The 18,300-nt window shown below is 38.2% G+C and overlaps 1 protein-coding gene across 4 annotated transcripts in view; it reads left to right on the forward strand.

Moving 5' to 3' along the window:
• Positions 1 to 6,920: 6,920 nt before the first annotated feature.
• Positions 6,921 to 18,300, forward strand: part of LOC120302541 (prominin-1-A-like) — a 40,618-nt gene continuing 29,238 nt past the window's right edge. Inside the window, exons 1-2 of one of the 4 annotated variants that reach the window (XM_039331109.1) lie at positions 6,921 to 7,589; positions 9,710 to 10,028. In XM_039331109.1, the coding sequence (XP_039187043.1) occupies positions 9,899 to 10,028 (130 nt within the window). In that variant the 5' untranslated portion in view covers positions 6,921 to 7,589; positions 9,710 to 9,898. Of the gene's footprint in view, positions 7,590 to 7,684; positions 8,377 to 9,709; positions 10,029 to 18,300 lie in introns of those variants that run through there. The other 3 variants (XM_039331106.1, XM_039331108.1, XM_039331107.1) reach the window with 3 other exon arrangements.

Here is an 18,300-nt window from a genome sequence, read left to right on the forward strand (position 1 = left end):
AACTCATGTTTGCGTTGGTACAACCTTCAAGAGATTTCAGAGATTTTCGATAGGTTGCCACTACCCCCCCCCCTGTCTATTTACCTGGTAGTCGGGCTGTCTTCCCTTCCACACAATTGCCTCAGCTTGCCTCATTTCAGCAATATACTTCAGAAAGGATTTATCACTGGGATTGTTAAAGAAATTCTTGCTGATCTAATGAAAGTAAAACCTGACAGGTTTGGCAACCATTAAAAACACAAACCTAATCTTCCATCTCTCCAAAGGTTTCTATTATGTTACCATTTTAAGTTTAAATATTAATCATTTAGAAATTACCTTTTTTCCTCATTAAGAAAGAGCACATCAAATAGAATAGGTTACTGTAGTTTCAGTAAAGCATATGTTTTGAGGGCAGAGAGCAAACTATGAAGCAAAGCTTTATTCTTTCTTCAGTAATCTTTGTTAAATGTCATTATTTGAATTTTGCTTTGTTTCGCAAAGTGATTTCTCCCCCTCCCCAGAAGCATGAGCTGATTTCAAAGAGAATACCCTTCTGCAAGGACGAAAGGAGTTCAGACTTTCAGGCAGCTACTTCACTCTACGCCAAGGCACTCTTAGCAAAGTGAACAAGAACCTTTCTGTCAGAAGTGCCTCATTCTCCAGACCAGTGGTTCTCAACCTTTTTAATGCCGCGACCCCCAACCGGTCGTAAGTCAAGGACTACTCAACCGGTCGTAAGTCGAGGACTACTCAACTGGTGCAGCACCGTTTGCAGAATGGGACTTTTGTCGGGCTCAGCAGGGCAGAGACAGCCTGGACAATTCCTATTGGCTTTTGAAAGCCGATAGAATTAGACTCTATTCAAGAGAGTCTATTCTATTGGCTTTCAAAAGCCAATAGAATAAAAGGGAGTAGCCCAGCTAAGGAAAAGGGGGAAAAAATGGCGGACTGCGTTGTTTGGCAACCCCCGTGAAATGGTCGTTCGACCCCAAATGGGGTCCCGACCCACAGGTTGAGAACCACTGCTCCAGAGTCTACCAGGACCATTTATCATGCGTGATACAGGACCCCACCTCAATGCTGTGGAAGGGGATGGTGTAGTTCCTCTCACTGGAAAAGAGACTAAATAAAACACTTTGTCCTGGGTTAGATGGCAAAGGAAAGGAGGGGTGCAGTAATAACTTCACTAATTCTTGTTTCACTAATTCTTGTTCAAATTTAAAATAACACATCATTTCCTCAAATTTAAGATATAAATTTCTCATACTTAATAAAGTTGCCACACTCATGCTTTTTTATTTCAAACTTCTGACTTGTTTAGCCATGTGAATTATGAAAAGTTACTAATTTGTTTTGACAAAATGAAAAATCACCTGTCCTTTAATAAAGCTCAGAGGAAATCTGACCTTAGCACTACATATTCATACAGTGTCACCTTCAGGGTTAATAAATATAACTGTGGGTCAGAGCTCAATTGAACAAATGCTTGAAGCGTGACATGCAGGTATCAAAATTCGCAGCAGATCTATCACAATGGAATAATATTGAAATAAATATGTACAAGCAGAAATTACCACTAAATAATAGCGAAAGTCAAAATCTAAAAAGAAAGGAAAAGAAAATAGATCCTGGTGATGGACATGCTTGTGTACTTTTCTTAGTAACAGGAAGGAACTGGTTTGCCACTGGTTACATATAGAATAAACAAGATCCAAACGTTGTTTAAGAAACTTGGAATGCGTGACATGGAAGAGTCTTTATAATGCATACCAAACTTTTGTACCCTTTCTTTCTGGATAAGCATTGTTATGTAAAATATAAAAGAAGAGTTAGAAACAGAAATAAAAAATAGAGATAAGAAAAATAAAATATCAAAGGAAATATAGCCAAATTTAATTTGTTTCGATGCAATTCATATTAATCTATGTTTGCAAACTATCTTTGCTTCCACCATATCCATTCACTGCTTTATGTCCTATAATTTGTTAAACTCACTTCTCTTTTAGGATCTCATTAGTCCATCCAACCATGATTTCCTTAGTCTTTCCCTGCTTTTCAACCATTCACTCTTCATGTACTGATAGTCCTCAACTTACAGCAGTTCATGTAATAACTGTTTGAAATTACAATAGCACTGAAAAAATGCTATGGAACCGCATCTACATGGAAGGAAGTGTGTAGTGGGGTTCCCACGGCTCTGTTATGGGCCCAGTGCTCTTCAACATCTTCATCAACGATCTGGACAAGGGGATAGATGGGAAACTCATCAAATTTGCAGACGACAAGCTGGCAGGAATAGCCAACACTCCAGAAGACAGGCTTAAGATACAGGAGGATCTGGACAGACTTGAACACTGGGCGCTATCTAACGAAATGAAATTCAATGGTGAAAAAAGTAAGGTTCTACATTTAGGCAAGAAAAAACAAATTCACAGGTATAGTATAGGGGGTACCTTGCTCAATAGTAGTAACTGTGAGAGGGACCTCAGAGTCCTAGTGGACAATCATTTAAATATGAGCCAGCAGTGTGCTGCAGCTGCCAAAAAAGCCAACACAGTGCTAGGCTGCATTAACAGAGAGATAGAATCAAGATCACGTGAAGTATTAATACCACTTTACAATGCCTTGGTAAGACCACACTTGGAATACTGCATCCAGTTTTGGTCACCACGATGTAAAAAAGATGTTGAGACTCTAGAAAGAGTACAGAGAAGAGCAACAAAGATGATTAGGGGACTGGAGGCTAAAACATATAAAGGAACGGTTGCTGGAATTGGGTATGTCTAGTTTAACGAAGAGAAGGATGAGGGGGGACATGATAGCTGTGTTCCAAAATTTCAGGGGCTGCCACAAGGAAGAGGGAGTCAAGCTATTTTCCAAAGCGCCTGAAGGCAGGACAAGAAGCAACAAGTGGAAACTAACCAAAGAGAGAAGCAACCTAGAACTAAGTAGAAACTTCCTAAGAGTTAGAACAATTAACCAGTGGAACAACCTGCCTCCAGAAGTGGTGAGTGCTCCAACACTGGAAGTTTTTAAGAAGAAACTGGACAGCCATTTTTCCAATGGTATAGGAGGGGGGTTGGACTAGATGACCTCCAAGGTCCCTTCCAACTTTATCATTATTATTTTTATAAGTGACATGACTTTTACAGCTGTTGCAGCATCCCCCTTGTCACTTGATCAGAATTCAGATGCTTGCCAACTGATCAATGTAATGACGTTGCAGTGTCCCAGGGTCATGTGATCACTTTTTGCCACCTTATAACAAGCAAAGTCAATGGGGAAACCAGATTCACTTAATAACCATGTTCCTAACTTAACAAATGCAGTGATTCACTTAACAACTATGACAAGGCCATAATATGGGGCAATATTCACTTAACAGTCTTGCTTAGCAACAGAAATGTTGGACTCAAGGACTACCTGTATGTTTTACGACTTGATTTTCATTCATTCATTCTTTCTCTATGTATTCACACAGAACCATTTGCTTTTCACTCTATATCTTATCACACCCTTCTTAAGTTACCTATTGCATTTCAACTTACTTTTTAGCCTGATGTTTTACTGAATCAAAATAAATTTACAGTAAGTCTATTAAATCAAAATAGTGTTTCAAGTATGTAGAGCAAAATATATAACATCTTTTCAGTTAAACCCAATTTACCTGATTTGGTAAAACAGACACCCCAGTCCTAGGCCTTCAGCTGGGTTTTATAAAACCTTTTCGCTTTAGGCCTCCGCAGCCGTGTGCAAAAAAAAGATTCAATTTCAACTTCTCGCGGGGAAAAAAAAGATCTCGCAAAGTTGGACTTGATTGATTGAACTTTTTAGTCCCACCCAGTCTGCCATTACCACCGCAGCCAATGGGCCACACCCACTCAATGGGCCACACCCACCCAGCACCCGAGGATACATAAGTGGGTTTTGAGTTGCAGTTTGGGCACTCGGTGTCTAAAAGGTTTGCCATCACTGCTCTAGAGTCTTCTGCTTCTCTAGTTATGATGGGTCTCTTTTGATCAATTCCTATCTATAGATTTTTATCTCTTCTGTTTTTGTTCTCTTCACAAATTCTTCTCAGTCTCCCTCTGTTCTTGCCAACAGTCACTGATCCTTCACATTCTGCCTCATATGGATATTTGTAGATGTGAATACTAATATATATTTTTGAAGCATTATTTTTTATCATGAGTATGAACTGATGAAGTGGTATCTTTAGCCAGAGGTAAGTGTTTGAATTTATAGTAAGTAATGGCAGAGTTTGCATTTGCAGTACTTTCCTCTTTATCAGTGCTCCAAGATCCACAAGTCAGAATCATCTGCTGCAAAACTGTGATGTAATTAAATAAGCCAGAAATAAAAGGGCAGATGTATGATGAAATGTTTTAGTGTATGCCATGAAAATGGTGTAATGCAGAGGTCTTCAAACTTGGTCCTTTTATGACTTGTGGACTTCAACTCCCAGAATTCCTCAGCCAGCATGCCTTGCTGAGGAATTCTGAGAGTTGGAAGTCCACAAGTCATAAAAGGGCCAAGTCTGAAGACCCTTGGTGTGGTGTAATGTAATGTAATGCATCCCATTACAAGATATTAGTACCCTAATTGTGCAGAATAAGTGCAATTTTGTCACAGTTAAATTATTTTAAATCAGAAATCATCAACTATCTGCTAGAAGAATCTAAACTATGTGTTCACCCCAGATTAGAATGTTTATTTTGTCTACTATTAATTGGGAATATTCAGTAATAAACATTCCACAAAACAATAAAAGAGAGAAATATAGTTTATCATGAAAAATCAAAACACTGAATCCAAATATTTCCAGAAAATATTAAAATAATCACAAGAGAGTTGCCTGCTCTATGCTCCATTGTGTCCTTTGTCCTTCGCAAACCCGAAATGAGCAATGTTTGCCCCTCAAATTCTTTTTGTGGCTCTATAACAGTGGTTCTCAACCTGTGGGTTGGGACCCCATTTGGGGTCGAATGACCATTTCACGGGGGTCGCCAAACCACGCTGTCCGCCATTTTTTTCCCTTTTCCCTAGCTGTCCTACTCCCTCTTATTGGTGGCCACACCCACTTGGGGGTCACCACAACATGGGGAACTGTATTATGGGGTCACGGCATTAGAAAGGTTGAGAACCACTGCTCTATAATCTCCAAAAACTCATCCCAATTCCTCCAAAACAGACCACCAAATGTGTGATTCCAACCCATACACTTAGCTTCCCTATTGCCTGAAAAATGTGACCCCTAGCTTCTAGTTCTGATGGCACTGTTTTTTCTTGTTGGGCCTACAGCATAGCCAGAGCCTTCTTCTTAAGCCTCTCTCTTGGCTCTCTTTGTCCTCATTCTTTCAACTGCTGTGCTATCTTGGATCTTCTCCTTATTCTCATGTGAAGGAGGAGAGGGCATTGTATTAGCTTCTATCACTGTTTGGATACCTGTCCTATTAGGGCTTAGGAGATACTACAGATAATCCTGACAGATAATTACTAAATTGAAGTTACAACAGCACTGAAAAAAGTGATTTATTACCGTTTTTCCATACTTACGGCTGTTGCAGCATCCCCATGGTCATCTGATCAAAATTCAGACGTTTGGCAACTGACTCATATTTATGACAGTTGCAGTGTCTCAGAGTCATGTGATCACATTTTGCAACCTTCTGGGGAAGCCAGATTCACTTAACAATTGTGTTACTAACTTAGTAATTGCAGTAATTTACTTAACGGTTGCAAGAAAGGAGACAAAATGGGTCAAAACTCACTTAACTGTCTCACTTAGCCACAAAAATTTTGAGTTCAATTGTAGTTGTAAATCAAGGATTACCTGTATTGATTTCTCACCAGATTTTCTGGGGATTGTCCCTCTGTATTCATGGATAAAATTATCTCCCTGGACTTTCCTTGGCAGGTAGCAGTGACATCCTTTCCCAGGTTGGCCTTATTACATTTACCTCATAATATTCAGCATCTGATCTCCATCCTAACTCCACCTTCATTGGTAAATCAAAATCTGTGAATGTCTATGGAACCAGGTACAGGCCAAATTAGTATTTTTGAATCCTGTAACTGATTTTTTTTAGAAAACATCATTAAATCTGCTCCATGAGAGCAGCATATATGCAGAGCACTCACCTCCAAAGCCACATATTAGAAAGTGTTAAGTCCTGGCAGTGGCAATTAGCAAGGTTGCTAAAGAATCAGTATTTGTATATGGCTGATAGGCTTATCTTTTAAAAAATTAAGAGTTTCCCAAACCACTTTTTTTACGTTTGTTTGTCATGATAGGCTAAAATATAGTTAGCTAGCTTGTAAATCAGTGTCTTCTGCAGATTCAGTTCTTGTTAATTATTCTAAAGTCTTTTTCACTTTTGAATTGATGTCACATATAGAAGACCCTTCTTGCAAGAGCCCAATTTATTTTTGGACAATCCTAGGTGGAAATTAGCCAATATGAGACAGCTCCAAGAAGCTCTCCAAATCACAGAAGAAGCAAAATGAGATGTGTTGGCTGTAAGAAAAATTTAAAGACCATTTTAGGAAAATATCTCAGGGCAACACCTCTGAGAGAGATGGGCAGTTAAGAAATAGGAAGAACAAATGCACATGAGGCTAGCAATATTTTTTCCTCATTTCAGCTGCTCTAGATTCAACCTAGGACACAACTTCAAACATCCTATCACCTTATCTTGGTGTCCAGTTTCAATGTCATTTCTCTATTCCTAATCCATGGAAATTGTAACTACGTGGATTTCATATTCTCAGAATTATCTCACTTTTGGCTTCTTTCTCCAAGTCCACCAATTCCATGCTTTATAACACAATGTCTTATCTTTCTGACGAATTTTAGAGGTATTGCTTAAAATAGGATTGCTTTTACATTTATTTTTTTAAAAAAAAAAACAAGCGGAGATATTTAACACTGAAAAATACCAACTACAGGCTACCTTTGCAATTTGAGGGCACAATTTCAACAGAGGAAATGTGAACAACTTTTGTTGAGAAACCCTTGAAGTGCCGTTTGCCAGAGGAGGATGTTGCGTTAGACGAGCCCTTGGCGACCTTACCCCAGTCGCCAAGAAAACGTTTAGAAAAAAGTTTTCTAAGACTTGTTTCCTTGGAACCCGAGAGGCCCCGTTTGGAAACTGAAGGCACCACTCATGAAAAACCAGTCAACGAGAACTCTTCTGTGCAGGGGGCTGCGGAGAAAATGGGGGTGAATGGTTCTCGGGAGCTTCCAAACTCCCGGCTCTGGCAAGTCTAAGTGTCGTCGTTGCTTCGGACTCCACGCTCACGTCGTTAAGGAAACCAACCATTAAGCGTCTCTGTCTCCACTTGCTCCGGGCTGAGGTGGAGTCGACCAGTCGCATTTTGGAGGTCAGAGAACGGCCAGGCCGCCCAGAGAGAAAGAGAGGGCGCAAAAGGAAGGACCGGGCGGGGATTGGATAAAATCCCAAGGGTAGCGAAACTAATCTCGCGTGTCCAGCCCCACCTTATACAGGACAAATCCGCTATGGGAAGTCGCGTCGACCCTCCTTAAAGATTTTGGTCTCCTTTCGCAGGCGCGGCGCCCCCCAGTGTTCGCGGAGCTGCAGCGCTAAGTGAGTTAAACCTCTTCTATTCCGACGGGGAGTTAAACCTCTTCTATTCCCACTTACTCCGACTTGTGAATTTTCCGCAGAAAGAAGTGATATCTAGGAACTGATGAGGGACGGGAAGTTGAGACTTTACTAACCGGTCGCGCGCGCGATCGCTCCCTCTCAAGGGCCAGGGAAACCGAGGGTGGGAATCGCGGGGTGGGAACCTCTCGGAACCTGGCTGAATCCGAGCTGAGCAACAGCGCGCCTTGGTCTGGATTGAACCCGCGCGATTCGCCGCTACCCCTCTCTCTCCCTCCCTCCCTCCTATCATCCGTCTGTCTGTCTATCTATCATCTATCTATCGTATCTCTGTGTGGAGAGGTCGGGAGTGCCGTTTCATCTAGCCCGGTTTGCTTAATCCAGGGAAGACTTGCAGCTGTGGAGCAGTTCAATAATGACTGAGTACAATAGTTCTATGGCGCTGCCACAGAGCGGAGAAACCCTGGGAAAGGCGCACTCCTAGGGCTCGCCAAGCCCCATTTTTTTCTCCCTGGCTCCTCCGGCGCCCGCGGCCCCCTTCCGGTCCTTCTCATCTTCCAATCTCCTCCCAGGTGGCGAGTCTTTTTCCTTTTTTTTGAAAGGAATTTTGAAAGAATTTGGGCGCGTGGCAACAAAGTTGGACCCACCTCCCATCCGGGGCATCTTAATTTTTTTCTCCGGGAAGGGAGAGGCAGGAAAAAGCGTCAGGATATAAAGCTGGGAATTATTTTTTTAAAAGGTGCGTGGACACGGTGCACGGGAAGCTGAGGTAACCAGGGCTGCACTTTCTTCTGGGTCTTACTTCGGAAGAAGGCGGGAAGGCAGTCAAATATTGAACAGGATGTATCCCCCCACAGCCTGCCCCGTTAGCATGAGCTAAGGATGGCTGGCTGGGTAGGGAATGTGCAGTCGAGCAGCGTGGTTCATGTCCACCCCCATTAATGTCCTGTGAAAGCAGCACTAGAATACATGGGATTCTCTCCTTCCAAATGTGAAAGTAGGAAAGTACTCTTTTGGAGTACTTGTGTTAAGCAAGTATTAAAGGATAGGGTTTCTAAGATTATGTCTCATAAATCTGATGATCTTTTAGTAGATGACACAGGTGTTTCAAGGACCCAATATTTGTTGAATTATGGGATAATCATTGCATTCTAACCGTGACATAGCAACTAAATAATAAGTCTGCCATCTGCTAATATGGACCTGCTAATAAGGGCCCTTCTTCACCATATTTTATACTGGCATTTTTCTTCAATGTCCACCCCTTCTCCACTAACCACTATACTTTATGTCTGTGTCCTGTTGATGACTCAGATCGGCAGAAGGAAAAATAATAGGAAGTATTCAAATAAACTCTCCCTAATGTTTTGTGGAAGCTACTATATTTAGGCGGATAGAGGGGTCTTCAATATTTTCCTTCTGAGAAAAGGCTAAACATTCTTTAGGTTTGAAAAAAAAGGTATTATTGGGAACATGATTGAGACATAAAAAAAATATACATCAGGAAGAAGGGTTTTTAAACCATCTCTTCAAACACTAGGACCGGTGATCATCCAATGAAACTAATTCAAAGAAGATTTAGAACAGTACTCCACCTCATCCCAGTACTTCTTCATGTAATGTATAGCTAAAATATGGAGTTCATGGTGATGGCCACTAACTTGGATTGTCTTGAAAAGTGACTTGGTAAATTTAAGGAGGACAGATAGATCAAAACCTGTCAGTGTTACTCTGGTTTCTCCTGCTCCCTTAGATAACTTGCCTCTTAGGGAACAGAAGAAACATGTCTCTATGTTTTCCTTCTAGCACCCAAGAGATGTCTTATTGGCCATTGTGAGAAACAATAGATGGATTTTGTCTGATTTTTCCAGACTGTTCTTATATATTTATGACTTGATTTGGGAGAACTGGGTGAGGGGCTTTTGAGCTTTCAACCCTCCCTTCTATTATCAGAGCACTGAAAGTTGAATGTCATCTGTCCAAAAAAATCCACATTAATCACTTTCCTTATCCTATTTTTTTCCCCTCTTAAGGAAGCAGATGATGTTTGATAGTTCATCTGACTTTTTATGGTTGGTTGCTGGGCTGTACATACTTTATAGTGCTTTATCATCAACTAGGTTTCCAGGGCTTGTCAGAGGAAGCTTCAAAGAGTATCGTATCTAAGGGAAAGTGCTTGCAGAGCAGCCTTGGATAGAGATTCCTGTGAAGGAAACAAATTCCTGAAGATCTGCAAAGTCTTTTCAACTTGCCTAGGATTTGGGACTGTGCTGCCTATTCACTCTCTGAAGATGCCTCTTCAAAACCTCACACAACCCACCTATCACCAACCACCCAGTAACTCACAAGATAACCTACAAGGCTTGTTCAGTATGGTGCATGGTTACTTGGGAATTGTGCAACCCAACAGTTTCCCAAAAGGTAAGAATTATAATGATGCAAGAATTACTTTTCATATCATCAACATTATCACTTTAATACAGAATGCCATTGGTTTTTTTTATTAAACTTGTTCAGCCCTTATTTTTCTCATTGTGTGGACTTCTCAGATTAAATGTTGTGAAGGACGCACATTTAATTTGAGAATTCTTAGGAAAGTCTTAACTATTTGAATATCAAGGATGACGTTGGCTGATAGGCAAATGGCAGTGAGTTTGCTATGGTACTGTGCAGAAAGCCAGTTTAACGATCTTAATGAAACAGTACTGGATAAAAATACTCAGTGCTATCATTCTGAAATGAGAAAGGTGTTGATTTATTGTACCAGGTTTACCTGGCATTGAAATTCTGAACAGTATAATAATAAGGGTGTTGAGAGGGGTTTGTTGGTCTGTATATTTGAGCCTGATAGGTAAATACCGTCTACTATTTGTCTATGGTACATTTATTTATTTCACAATATTTATTTCTTCATATATTGAAAAAGATGAACTAACCTTTGGACAATGGCCATATTAATTGATAAATCATTAAATGCTATAATTTTGTTCAGAAAAAATAGCATTAATTTTCAAAAAGTTTTAATTCATCCCCTTGTCATCGGTAAGATTCACGTTCTTCAGTAATTTGCTATACATTTTTAATATTTTTCTTTTGAAGAGAAGATTTTAAGGAACATTGTTAATGAAAAGCAGTTCTGGGCCAAACCTATTTTTCATTAGAAATAAAATATAGCTGCAGCCTTCAGTGGGTGGCAATAGTCTGAATGGATGAGATTGGTCCTCCGAAGAAACATTCATTTTTAGAATATTTTATAATATATCTATTTTTAAATGTGAAAGACGTATAATCCATTTTCCTTTTTCTCAATTGAAAACACTTGAAAAAAATTCACTGTTGTCTTCTGGTGTTTTGCCGCCACAATTCCAGTTTCTGATAGCTATGAAACCTGAGTTTGGGGAGTCAAATATTTCTAATGTATATTAAAGCACTGAAACTGTAACATGACTCCACACATAAATTTAGCTTTCCAATCCCCCTGAGAAATGGACAACTATATAGTAGAACTGGCTGTGGCATTTTACATATATGTCTTCCTTCCTGATCAGAACTTGGGATAACCTGTTTTTCCAGCTTACAGTAAAAATAGGCTATTTACAAACAGATTTTTCTTTATGCCAGTTAGAAAAATGCTTTCTCTTTCTGGTCTAACTCCAGTGTCAATCAACTCTTCTCAGATTTTTTAAAGTGCAAAGAATACAAAGCATGCAACAAGCATCTGATCTGACAATTGTGCAGTCACTTAAAAAAGAGAACAGAAGCAAAAGGTCTGCTTGAATTATGGGCAGATGCTAGACACTGAATTCATAGTCTGAATGTGAAAGGACGAAAGACCTAGGGAATCAATTCTCCATGGAGTAGAACGAAAAAACCCACAAGTTTTTTTCTTGTTTCCAAGAACTTTATGTTCTTAGGCAGTCCAGGAAGAACAACCACAAAACCTTCCACTTGTCTTCATGCAATTTTGGTTATATGATTTAATGCTGTTTTCCAATAAATTGTGTCAAAACTTCAAATGAAATTTCTGTGGAAGGCTTCAAAAGTGTTAAATGGTACAGTTATCCAGAAATTTACCACAATTTGTAATTTAATTGCACAAAACTTAATTTAATTTAAAATAAGCCCTGCCTTAGGCATGAAAGCCATCTGGGTGACTTTGGGCCAGTCAGTTCCTTTCTCAGCTCACCTCACCTCATAGGATTGTTATTGTGCAGAAAATAGGAGATAGAAGGAGCATTAGAAAATAGGAGACAGAAGGAGTATTAGAACATTTGCTGTCTTGAGTTATTTATAAAAATAATAAAGGTGGGATTAAAAAAATCTAGAATTGGAATCAGAAAATTCTCCTTTTCATCGCTCAAGTCAATTAAAAGAACAATAAGTATATGAACTATCTTAGAGCAGTCTTCTGAAATCTCCAATATTATGGCTGAATGCAAGTGTAAGTACAATGGCAAAGCTCTGTTCATTTAATTCTACCACTGTGGACATGCAACAGGATTGTGTTTTAATAGGGAAAAATAGAGTGGGGGTGGAGAGAAGGAGTTACAGCATTTCCTGGGCTATTTTATCAGGGTTGACTTCCCTGATTTTTTTTCTTCCTCATGGCTTTGATTCCAGAAGTGAAGACCATGAGATTGATCACTACTGAATAAGCTGGAGAAAATGGTGTCTTGTTTCTTTCCTAAAAAAATATTTCTGTGGTACTTTCAACATTTTAATAGGATATTTTAATAGAAAGCAGAATGAAAAACATATATTTATTAAAACACCTGAAAGAAATAACAGTCTGTATCTGATACACTGGAGAGAGGCCCAAAGCAGAAAATACCCATAGCCTATCCTCTCCCTTGGATCAGCTATTTCAGGCCCCTGAAAAGATTAACATGGGATAAGTTTTTTTTTTACAAATTGTGTCTGCACAAGGTTTAAATAACAAACACCACTCTTTGAACAGTGTTTCAAAATAACCTTGGATAGATGAGTTTGCAGTGTCTCCTTCCTCTTAATAGCCCAAAGTCTGTGCTTTGAACTAGCCCTGAGTTCTAAGGCAGCCAAGATGCTGTTCATTTAGATTCTTAACCTGAAATCCACTAGTAACCACAGCATGCTTAACTATAGTCAAGTTGTTTTCTATCCAGACTGAACTGAAGCTCAGTTGAAGCACATACACCCTCCACTGTATACAGGCATAGGACAGAAACAGGATTAAATAGTATGCTAGTGGCTGTATCAATTTGACCCCAAGGACACTGCTTCTTTCTTTAGAATAATGAGGCAGGCTATGAGGCTGTGATTTCTTATCTTGAATATAATGCTTCTTGTGATGCAACTCAAAATGTTAAGGTCCTTTTGACAATTCAGATTGTATATAACTGGATAATCTAATCCTTGTGGCCTTCCTGAAAGTTATTGCTGCTTTCTCTTTTTAAAACTAGAGACAGTTCTTTAAACTCATGTGTTTAGTTTAGTCTGTTGCAGCTTAAAGGGGTTGAGAATAATAGCTAATGAAAGTTGAGAGTCTTCTAATTGCTGTTTTTCTGGACCTTCAGTCATTGAATATGAAACTACAAATTAGTTAGATATAAGTAACATTAAATGTCCACTTGGTGCAATATTTTGCTTTGGAGAATAGCCATCTATTCCCCTCTTAGTTGGTAGACTCTGTGTTTTATTACTTCTCTTTAACGACTAAATAGCAAACAGCTATTTAAGAAGTGTATATTGTTAGTTTATCTTATCCGTTAAAAAAATGAATCTAAGGTCAGCAGGCGCATTGTGTATTTCTTGCATTTAACAGTTATCTTTCCATGAAGGCACCAGTTCTTTTATTCTTAAGAATGCTAGGTTTTCTCAGACATCAGGTGTCAAGTAAAATATATGTATGGTGGCTTTTCCTGTTTCTGTTGTTTCTATTGACATTTTTACATAATCCTAAAATGATTCCATAGGCAGATTTGCTTGTGAAGCACTGGACCTAGGCATTCTAATCAACAAGGCCACATAATTGACAGAATCCAGCCCTTTCTTTTGCCATAAGGAAATGTGAAGGTTTCCCCCCTCCCATCCCTGGAAAGGGAGCTAGTTTAATAGGCTGCTGTGGAGAGATGAGGGTGATATAAAGATTGTTTTGAAGTCCATTTTATACTTTGGCAGCTGCTGTGTTTTCCATTAAAGGCTTGAATAACAACATTTCTATTTATTGTAAAGGAGCTGTTCCAGTTTCAGTCAATCATTAATTTTTTTGTTTAATCTCCAGGCAGCTTGTTTCTAAACGCAGAATAAAGAAATTAGTTAGAGTAGGTGGAGGGAAAGTAGCATATTAAGATGGGAAAAGAGATACAAAAGTGACATGACAAAGGAAGGGTGGTGTCTTTTCAGACAACTCTTAACAGGGTCTCCGATTATCAACATTCTATGTTATAAAACTTTCCAATTCATTTAGAATCACGTCCCCTGACCTATTAGTGCTCAATATGTGTGTGGATAATTTGTGCACATACTGTACATGGCTTTTCATTATCTTTTATAATGTGAGTTTTTAAAGCTTTCTGTTGTTTTTCTAGTTGCCATTGTTTAGGCCTATGAATTAAATCGAACCCAGCAGGTTTTTCTCCTATGTCTTAAATTTAACCCTTTGGAGTGTTTCTTTTTCTTTGAAAATTTTGCCTTGTGAAAAATGAGTCTGTGAATTATAGCTCAATATTTTTATTTACTGTTTCCTCCTATATCTCCTTTTTTATAAGGTCACTCAGCTGACTCATATATGGATCACATTGCAGTAAGACCCAAGTTTGACAATATTGAAGCTTAACCAGTTTCTCTAGCTCATACATTTGGATTTTTTGTTTTCCTTTCTCCCTCCATTAAAATATATCACATTTGTCAATGTTAAATGTAATTCTGTAGATTATAGACTAATATATCAGTACAACTAGTTTTAAATCATGCCATTGTGCCATATCTAAAATTTGCTTAATTTATTCCAAATTTTCCACAGTTGGGATGGGGTATAGAATATAATTTCTTGAAGATTTGAAAGTTTAATGAAGGTCAGTTTAGAGGTCTGATCGCTTTTTTACTAAGTAATCCATCCTGTTTTCATTTAAGGAAATACTGATTTTTAATGGTAATTGCTGTGTTGGATAGCTTCATTGCCTTGAATTATTTGTAAAAATAATAAAGGTAGGATACAAAATAAATAATAAATAAGGAATAGAAATAAGTATTACTGTGTCTGTAAAATTTGTCTATCCACCTAATCTACAGCTTGACTAATCGCTTGCAAGCTTTGCATTGCAATAATGCAAATTTAACCACAAAATATGTTATTTTAGAGCAGGCATGTCAAACTCGCGACATCACGTGATGTCACGCAATGTATCGGGCCGGTTTTGCCATTGCCGGCAATGGGGTGGCGCGGCTTCCATGTGACGCATCCAGCCTGCGGGCCGGCAGTTTGACACCCCTGTTTTAGAGTCTTTAATAAGTGATATTAAACATAAAATGCATCAAGATAATCAAGTAATGTCTTCAATAACGATTCTCTCTGAGAATCTCTACAATCTCTATAACAGTTTCAGAATAGCATGACATGGACCAATGAGAACATTTCAACCCTTATGTGAATTCATTTCCTTAAATATAAATGAAACAGTGAAGAGAGTTATCTAGAGTTAAGCCAAGATTAATTATCCTGCTAATTTATTCCTGTTATCCTGCTAAACTATCTCTGCTAAGTTATCCCTGCTATCCTGCTAAGCCAAAACCATTATTAATAAGCATAAAGGTAGTTTCTTTTCTGCATTCATTCCCTGGATGACCTATAAAAGCATTGTAATTGATGAGAAGTTTGTCTATATTCTACTACTAACCAGGAATGATCAGTCCTTGACTTGTTCCTACTAATTCTATTAAGTGAACCAAAGCCTACATCAGTTCAGTATCCTTTATATCAGAAACAGAAATTCAGTTAGCTCCCAATACAGAGCACAGCAGGAGCTAGATTTCGAATGAAGAGAGGCAAGGTTTTTTCCCTAACACTTTCTGGTTTTTATTGTCATGATCCATACATCATGTTTCTTCTTCATGAATAGGAGCCATATCTTTATCTAATATGCTGTCACCTGCATATTGTATCTTCCATCAGACTACAATATTCTATTATTAGCTTTGTTCCTAGAATTTAGGAGGGGAATCCTTTGGCTTTTTCAATGTTGTGATCTCTTTGAGTAGAATATCCCCTGAGAGATAGTCTGGTCAGAGCTATCAGCATACTATAACTTTCCCTGATATTGTACATACTGTACTAGGACTAACAATAAAGTCTTCCCTCTTTATTGTTTTGATAAATAACTCAAGACAGCTGCATTAACTGAACAAAACAATGAGACACAAAGATAGTTCCCCCCCCCCGTGCCATTACTCTGTTGAACACCTAATTCCCACAGCACACTGTCTTAGGCCTAAAGATATTTACCTATGTAGTAGGCTGTATTTATATTATCCTTCTCATCTTCTCATCTTTCTCATCTCTCCTACTACCTTTTCCTATTGGTTTCTATGATTTATCACTTCTTGTATCTTTTAATGATTGTAACTATGATCTATGATATATGACCTATCACTTCGTTGTTTGTATGTACACTGAGAGCTTATGCACCGGAGACAAATTCTACGTGTGCCCAATCACACTTGGCCAATAAAGAAATTCTATTCTATTCTATTCTATTCTATTCTATTCTATTCTATTCTATTCTATTCTATTCTATTCTATTCTATTCTATTCTATTCTATTAAAAATGTAAATAAATAAACATTTTTAATTGTGCTCCCTCTATTTTTTTTTTATAACTGTGTGAATTAGGGAAATGTCTCAGACATTTGCACATACTTTCTACTAAGGTGACCACCGTCTCCTTTAGGGAGGACAGTCCTCCTTTTGTAAGTTCTGTCCTCCCTCAAAAAGTGTCCTCCTTCATGTCCTTTTCGATATTTGAAAACTAATCTGCAGGGCTTTTTTTTCCCTCATAGAATGCTCAAAACAGGGTTCCGGCACCTTTTTTTGATGGTTTTTTTTCAACTTTTGCATGAGCTGTGCAACTCCCACTATTGGCTTTCAAAAGCCAATAGGAATTGCTGAGCGCCCCAAAACACCCAGCTGGCAAACTTTGCACATGCAAGTTGTCTGTATTATTGTTGCAATGAATAAAATGTTTCTTTTATTTACGATATTTTTTTCTTCAATTTATTTGTGTCCTCCTTTTCATTGTAAAAAAGTTGGTCACCTTATTTCTACATGTTCGGGATTTTAACTGTATTTTCATTCTCATTTCTGGTAATGTTCCTTCCCTCTTTTCCTCTTTATTCTCTACATCTAACTCTAGTGGCTATATACCTCATTGCAAAAATTGCAGAGTAACTTTTCATTTTGAGAGTGATCAGCTATCATTACTGGGACTTTTCACTTCCATAAGAAGTGAATAAAACCACCAGAAATTTAATAAGAATTTACCCTCCAATGGCAGGTATCCTAGATCAATGTGGCTATATAAGTTGACTTTGGGCACAAATCAGTTTTTTGAAGTTCCACAAGTTACCCAACTGAATCAGTCACTACTTGCTTCAAATGACCATCTTGAAATAATCTCAATTTTTCAAAGTTTCATTAGTTTTGCTCAAAAATATATTTAATCTTTTCCAACCTCATCTTAATACCAATCCGCTATGAGATCCAAACCATGTTAATGATAACGAATGTACAGCCCGGACAGTGCTAGCATATAGGATAGCCAGAACAACTAATGATTTTAACACCTGTAATTTTTTTAAATAGATAAAAATAGAGCTATTATTGGTGAATGGAGAAAAAAACAGGTTTATACTAAAGTTCTGGGCCAGGATCTAATAGATTGTAATGAATAAAGATCATTGTCTGTTTGGACAGCTTTTCTAACTCTATAGCTAACATAAAAACAATAATCATACTTATCCCATAGTTTTTCTTCATACTTGGCCCAGACATTTCTGAGGTCTTTTTACTATCCAAGACAGTACCCTCAATATTCAGTCACTAGATGATCTTATTCAGAGTGTTGAAATTTTTTAAAAAAATGCCCGTCAAAAAGTAATAAAACTCCTGGCAAATATTTAATTCCATCTGAATTTTTAAAGATAAATCCAATATGGTGGGAATTGATGTTAGTCTCTCTTTTGACTTGCATATATTATATGTATGCCCAAGGATACATAACACATAATTCCATTACTCTCCCAATATAATGTTAATGATCACCCAGTCTTCTTTCAGTAATTAATAAACTATATGCCAAATTTTATGTCATAAATGTTCAGATTGGCTACACTCTAAGAATATTTTTGTACCTGAGCAGGCCAGTTTCAGATCTGGATGCTTTGTAATGAACCAGCATATAATTCCGTATCATTTAACAGAAAAATAACAATAATCTCCCAAATGGAATCCTCTACATTGCCTTCATAAATCTAAAGGTGGCTTTTGATGTTATACTTTGACAGAAACTATGGAGAAAACTAGTAGTCTCTGAATTACCCTCTAGAGCAGTGGTTCTCAACCTTTTTAATACCGCGACCCCCAACCGGTCGTAAGTCGAGGACTACTCAACCGGTTGTAAGTTGAGGACTACTCAGCTGGTGCAGCACCGTTTGCAGAATG

This window comes from Crotalus tigris, unplaced genomic scaffold (genome assembly GCF_016545835.1).
Source record: "Crotalus tigris isolate CLP2741 ecotype Arizona unplaced genomic scaffold, ASM1654583v1 scf7180000024434.1680833, whole genome shotgun sequence".
Lineage (NCBI taxonomy): Eukaryota > Metazoa > Chordata > Lepidosauria > Squamata > Viperidae > Crotalus > Crotalus tigris.